Here is a 7,618-nt window from a genome sequence, read left to right on the forward strand (position 1 = left end):
AGAAGTACCTGGATTTACATATGAAGTGCAGAGTATAGTATGAGTACAACCAACACAATGTACTCAATAAGTAACAAGACTAACTGTGGGTTCAAAGCAGTAACGAGCTCAACCAACACAGTCCAAATACAGATTTTTTAAACAATACAAATATGACAGGAAATATGACAATAATACCTTAGAGAAACTCAAAATCTATTGGTACACAGTACAGAAATATAGGCATGCTTCCAGGTTTAACAGTTAAGCTCAATACAGATAAAATATGCCAAGTATGACTGATATGAAGAATATCACATCTTTATATCTACATGTCAATGTGCATGTCACATGTAATGCAACACAATGAAAACCTCGCGTACTCACACTCTCAGAGTACTCACTCTGACTGTCTAAAATTCTCGCTCATCACACTCAATCACTCAGCATTGTATGGTACTTGCGCTCACAACTGGTATGTCAGACTCCGTAGGGGCGGATCCTGCCCAAGTGCTAATAAAACCTGCTATGGCGCGCAGCCCGATCCCATTATGAATCAATAATACATGTTGCGGCGTGCAGCCTAATCCCATCATGAGTCAATAGAACCCTCTGCGGCGCACGGCCCAATCCTATCAATATTACTCATAAATAGGCCATCGGCCTCACTCAGTCATCAATCTCTACAGTCTCTCGGGATCACAACACTCATGCCAATCAGCCCAAAATAATGATACATGATGTGACAATAAATGGTAAGAGAGACTGAGATATGATATGCAATGATGAATGCGACCAAGTACATAACTGTGATTTAAGCAAATAACTCAACAGCAAAAAAACGACCATTGAGGGTTCCAATAGTACCAGCACATAGCCTAAACATGATTTCTAACGTAAATCACAGCTCAAATTCTCTAACACATAGAGTAGACATCAGCAATAGCAAGATTTAGCGACTACACAGTTTCACGGAATCGATCGAGTCAATTACTACGATGTGTGCCCACACGTTCGTCACCTAGCGTGTGCATCACCTCAACACCAATCACATAACATGTATTTCAGGGGTTCATACCCTCTGAATCAAGTTTAGAAGTGTTACTTACCTCAAACCGTACAAATCTCTACTCCAATAAGCCCTTGCCTCGCGAATCAACCTCTGAACGCGTCGAATCTAGCCACAAACAACTCGATACAATCAACTTAAGTTATAGGAATCAATTCCATATGAAAAAACTAAGTTCTTAACAAAAGTCAAAAAGTCGACTCAAAAAGTCAATCCTGGAACCACATCTCGGAATCCGACAAAATTAACAAAATCTGAACACTCATTCAACCACGAGTTCAACCATACCAACATTACTCAATTTCGATCACAATGCGACCTTAAAATCCTCAAATTAAAGCTTATGAAGTTTCTACAATTTCCCTTAATTTTTCCAACCCAAAACATTAATTAAATGATAAAAAGAATGATAGATTCATACATATTAAAAAAAATTGAGCTAGAATCACTTACCCCATTCAATTCCATGAAAATCCCTCCAACAATCGCCTCAATCCGTGCTCCCAAAGTCCAATTATGAAATATAACTCTAACCCTTATTTTTTATATTTAAAAGTCTACCCAGATGCACTTCTTCGCGATCGCGAAGAACAAATTCACAGGCTGCCCAAAATAACTCTTCGCAAACGCGACTCATAGGCTCAACACACTACGTGATCACGAACCTACTCACTCGATCGCGAATAACAAATCGCGTGAACTCCAGCTTCTTCCTTTCCTCTTCGCGAACGCGACTTAACACACACTTTCGCGATTCACTGACTCCCCAAGCTCCGCGATCATGGACACTCTCTCGCGAATGCATAGAACAAAATCCCCAGTTGCCTACAACATACTTCACAATCGTGAATCTCCTCTCGTGATCGCATATGAGGAAGCTAGCACCAGCAAAAATCAACAGTCTTCCAAGTTCCAAAATGCGCCGAACATAATCTGAATCACACCCGAGGCCCTCCGAACCTCAACCAAACATACAAACAAGTCTTAAAATATCATACAAACTCGCTCGAAGCGTCAAATCACATCAAACAACACTAAATACACGAATCGCACATCGATTTAAGCCTAATGAACGTATAAACTTCTAACTTTCAAAACTAATGTCGAAACGTACCAAACCAACTCCGATTAACCTCAAATTTTGCACACAAGACATAATTGACACAACGGACCTATTTCAACTTTAGGAACCATAATCCGAGCCCAAAAACCACAAAGTTAACTCTTGGTCAAACTTCTCAACTCTCCAAACTTCTATTTTTTTAACTTTCGCCAATTCAAGCCAAAATCATCTACGGACCTGCAAATCATTATCCGGACACATTCCTAAGTCCAAAATCACCATTGGAGCTATCAGAACCATCAAAATTCTATTTTGGATCCATTTACACATAAGTCAACATCTGATCAACTCTTTCAACTTAGGCTTCCAACCTTGGGACTAAGTGTCCCAATTCATTCCGAAATATCCCCAAAACCGAACCAACTACCTCAGCAAGTCATATAATAATAATTGAGTATAGGATAAATAGTAAATGGGGGAACGAGGCTACAACACTCAAAATGACCGACTATGTCATTACATCCCCCCACTCTTAAACAAATATTCGACCTCGAACGGGTCTAGAATCATACCTGGAGTCTCAAATAGGCATTGATATCTCCTCTGCATCTCCTTCTCTGTCTCCCAAGTAGCCTCCTCGATGGGCTGACCTCTCCACTGCACCTTCACTGAAGCTATGTTCTTTGACCTCGACTTTTGAACATGTTGATCTAAAATGGCCACCGGCTCCACATCAAAAGTAATCACCATCCAACTGAACCGTGCTGAAGTCCAAAAGCTGAGACAGATAGCCGACATACTTCCGGAGCATGGAAACATAAAACACTGGATGAACACTCGACAGGCTAGGCGGCAATATAAGCCTATAAGCCACTTCCTCAATCCTCTAAAGCACCTCAAAAGGCTCAATATACTGAGGGCTCAACTTGCCCTTCTTTCCGAACCTCATAACACCCTTCATGGGTGAAACCCTGAGCAGTACCTTCTCTCCCACCATGTAAGCAACATCACGAACCTTCTAATCGACGTAACTCTTTTGTCTAGATTGCATCATGCGAAGCCGATCCTGAATCATCTTAACCTTGTCCAAAGCATCCTGAACCAAGTCAGTATCTAATAGCCTAGCCTCACATATATCAAACCAACCCACCGGATACCGATACTGTCTACCATACAAAGCCTCATATGGAGCCATCTGAATGCTCGATTGGTAGTTGTTGTTGTAGGCAAACTCTGTAAGAGGCAGAAACAGATCCCAAGAGCCCCCGAAATCCATGACACAAGTGCGTAGCATATCCTCCAATATCTAAATAGTGCGCTCGGATTGTCCATCCATCTGAGGGTGGAATGTTGTACTCAACTCAACTTGTGTTCCTAACTATCGTTGCACTTCCCTCCAAAATTGCGATATAAACTATGTGCCTCAATCTGAAATGATCGACACCGGCACACCGTGAAGGCGAACAATCTCGCGGATATAGATCTCAGTCAACCGCTCCGAAGAATAGGTAGTCCCGAAATGAAATGCACGAACTTGGTCAATTGATACACGATCACCCAAATAGCATCAAACTTTCTCGAAGTCCATGGGAGCCCAACTACGAAGTCAAATGCTCAAAATAATCGATGATCTCATTCTTTTAGTCCCTGACCAAATTAGTCATTTTTACCTCATAGTAGCTATCCACATCTAGGACTGAGTACATAAGTTGTAATACCATCCCAGAATCTGATCCTTTTATTTTCATTAATGAATCGAGGTTAGACAATTCATCCATTTCTGTATTTTCTTTCCTCGGGATATGAGTAATCGACCACTCCCGAAATCGAGCAAGCAGAGCCTGGACCTTTACTACATATTGTTGCATGCACTCCTCTTTGGTTTTGAAGATCCCGTAGACCTGATTTACCACCAGCTCGGAATCATACTTGATTTCTATTACCTCAGAATCTAGTCCCCGAGCCAGTTCGAGTCCTACAATCAAAGCCTCACACTCTGCTTCATTGTCAGTTAAAGGGACCATTCTAATGGCTTGCCTTAGGGTTTCTCCCAAAGGTGGGGTTAATACTATCCGGACCCTTTTACGTTAGAGGCTCCGTCCGTAAATAAGGTATAAACTCCCGATGTCAATTCTGACACCATTACTGCCTCTTTGGTTGCTAGAGGCAGCAATCCCGTACTGAAATCGGCCATAAAGTCGACCAAAACTTGTGACTTAATCGCAGTACTTGGTTTGTATTCTATATTGAATTCACTCATTTCGCAGGGGAAAGGTGGTCACCAAAGAAATCGGGTGACATTGGAAGTAAGGCCTCTGCTTCCGACCAGCGACTACGAGAGCTAAGGCTAGTTTATCCAAATGCGGGTAGCGAGTTTCTGCTCCCATTAAAATTTTACTAATGTAATAAAAGGGAGATTGCGTACCTTCATCCTCACGGGCTAAAACTTCACTTACCGCTACTTTTGAGAAAGGTAGACCAACAGTATTTCACCTTCCTTCGGTTTTTAATGTGACGCTTGACAAGTACCTTTTCAAATCTCTCAAAGCTTGCTGGCATTCCTAGGTCCATTCGAAATTGTTTTTCTTCTTGAGCAGCACGAAGAAACAGTGGTATTTGTTTTATGACCAGGAAATGAACTTGCTCAAGGCTGCCAATCTCCATGTGAGCCTTTGAACTTCTTTCACGCTCGACAGCTGGTCCGGGATATCCTCGATGGCTTTGATCTTATCGGGATTTACCTCAATCCCTCTTTGTGATACCATGAATCCTAAAATTTTACCGGAGCTGACCGGAACGCGCACTTCTCAAGGTTAAGCTTCATATTATGCTTCCTTAAGATGTCAAAAGTTTATTGCAAATGCTTAAGATAATCACCTGCATTCAAATAATTAATGATCATATCGTCTATATAAACTTCCATAGCTTTTCCTATCTGTTTTTCAAACATGTTGTTTACGAGCCGTTGGTAAATGGCTCCAGCATTCTTCAGCCCAAAGGGCATCAGATTATAGCAATATGTGTCGAAAAGCGTTATAAACGAAGTATTTTCTTGATCCTCTGGGTTCATCTTAATTTGGATGTACCCGAAATAAGTATCGAGGAAACTCATTAACTCGTGCCTAGCCGTCACATCAATCATTTGATCGATGTTTGGCAGTGGGAACGAGTCTTTTGGGCATGCCTTATTAAATTCCTTATAATATACACACATGCAAAATTTATTGTTCTTCTTAGGAACTACTACTACATTAGCTAGTCAGTTTGGATACTTTACCTCTCGGATTGAACCGATATCAAGTAGGTGAGTTACCTCTTCTTTGACGAATTTATTCATGGCATATGCAATAAGGTAAGGGATGTTGGGATCTAAGCTTAGCTTGTGTACGGCCACTTCCGTCAGGATACCTTTCATGTCCGCATATGACCACGCAAAACAATCGGCATTATATTTAAGAAATTCAATAAATCCAGACCTGACCTGGGGGTGCAGTCCTGTCCCCAAGTGGAATTTCCTTTATAAGAACTTTTCAAACAATGCAACTTGCTCGAGCTGTTCCGCTGTGAATTTTGTTGCATCTATCTCTTCTTGTACCTGGAAATATCTCGGCACCTGATACAATTTCGACTCTTCTTCCCCCTAGCTAACTTCATTAGATTCGGGATAGGGAGTCAGTTCCTATAGTTGATATGTTGCGTGCTCCTTCCCTTTGCTATTGGAGACCAAAATCGCATTCATATCCCTTGCCACCGGTTAGTCGCCCCTTATCTATTTTATTCCTTCGGGCGTTGGGAACTTCAGCAAGTGATGATACATTGACGGTACAGATCTCATCTCGTGCAACCATGGTCTTTCTAGAATGATATTATATCCCATATCACCGTCCACCACTTCTAAAAGAGTCGTCTTCATCACTCCTTCGGCGTTCGTGGGCAGTACGATCTCTCCTTGGGTTGTCACGCTTGCGAGGTTGAATCCGGCGAGGAGTTTTGTGACCGGAACGATGCTTCCGGTGAGTTTGGCTTGCTACAATACCCTCCATTGTATGATATTGGCTGAACTCCCTGGATCTACTAAAATACATTTGATTTTAAAATCTAGTATATTTAAAGAACTTAGCAAGGCGCCGTTGTGCGGTAGCAACAATCCGTCCGCGTCCTCCTTTGTGAAAGCGATGTCATCTTCGGCAACTTCCCGGAGTCTCTTGCTATGGGTTATTGATTCCTTTGTCTTTTATGTTGCCAAGAAGGTGACCCCGTTGATCTCGTTCCTCTCCAAGATCATGTTGATCGTCTGGCGTGGGGATCTTCTCCTGCTTTTGAGGGTTCCGCGTTATCACGGTTGCAACCATAGTTGTTCTTGGCTCGGTCATTTATGAATTCTCTGAGATGCCTATTCTTCAATAGTGTCGCCACCTCTTCCTGCAGATGTCGGTAATTCCCAGTCCGGTAGTTATTCGTCTTGTGGTATTCACACTACAAGTTGGGATCCCTCTGGTTGGGATCGGATCTCATCAGCTTCGGGAACCGTGCTTCTTTGATATTTCTCATAGATAATACTAATTCCACTACACTGACGCTAAAATTGTATTCTGATAGCTTGGGGTAGGAAGGATCCCGCATACCTGATGCTTCACTATCCTGCAATGATTTGTTGTTCCGATCCGATCAGTTCTTCTGTCGGTAACGAACCTATCTGCCAACCGCAGGCCCCTGCCGCATCCTTCGGTCCATTTGTAGGGCAAAAACCGACCCCTCTAAGACCGTCTATCTATGTCGAAATCATCTTTTAATTTTTCTTTATTCTTCTCCCGTCCTATTGCCGATGACAGGAAGCCAACCTGATCATCTTTGATCCTTATCTTTGACTTGTACCGGTTATGGACATCTACCCAAGTTATCGATTGGAATTCAAGCAAGCTTTCCTTCAGTTTCCGAGAAGCGTCTAAACTTCTCGGATTCAAACCCTTGTTGAATGCTTCAGCCGCCCATTTATCCAGAACAGCCAGGAGCAACATCCTCTCCTTTTGGAACCGGGTGACAAACTCCCGCAGCAACTCGGATTCTTCTTGTGCAATTCTGAATATGTCGGCCTTTCGGGCCTGCACCTTTCTAGCCCCAGCATGAGCCTTAATAAAAGAGTCTGTGAGCATCTCAAAGAAATCTATGGAATGCTCGGGTAACAGCGAATACCATGTCAAGTCTCCCCTCGTGAGAGTCTCTCCAAACTTCTTCAGCAAAACGGATTCAATCTCGTGGGGAGATAAATCATTCCCTTTCACCGCCATTATATAGGTGGTAATATGCTCTTGAGGGTCAGAAGTTCTATCATACTTCGGCACGTCGGGCATTTTAAACCGCTTCGGGATTAATTCTGGTGTTGTCTTTGAGTCTGATCCTTTCAACACCGGTGGTGCGCCCGGGATTTAGTCCATGCGGGCGTTCACTTCCCTCATAAATCGCAAGAGTTCTCTCTTGAAGGGATCGTTCTCATTGTTGGGGCCGGA

The 7,618-nt window shown here is 42.6% G+C and overlaps 1 protein-coding gene across 1 annotated transcript; it reads right to left on the minus strand.

Moving 5' to 3' along the window:
• Positions 1-6,868: 6,868 nt before the first annotated feature.
• Positions 6,869-7,399, minus strand: LOC138910396 (uncharacterized). The gene has a single exon (XM_070201633.1). It carries the CDS (start codon positions 7,397-7,399, stop codon positions 6,869-6,871), a length of 531 nt encoding a protein of 176 aa, XP_070057734.1.
• Positions 7,400-7,618: the final 219 nt, after the last annotated feature.

This window comes from Nicotiana tomentosiformis, chromosome 4 (genome assembly GCF_000390325.3).
Source record: "Nicotiana tomentosiformis chromosome 4, ASM39032v3, whole genome shotgun sequence".
Taxonomy (NCBI): domain Eukaryota; kingdom Viridiplantae; phylum Streptophyta; class Magnoliopsida; order Solanales; family Solanaceae; genus Nicotiana; species Nicotiana tomentosiformis.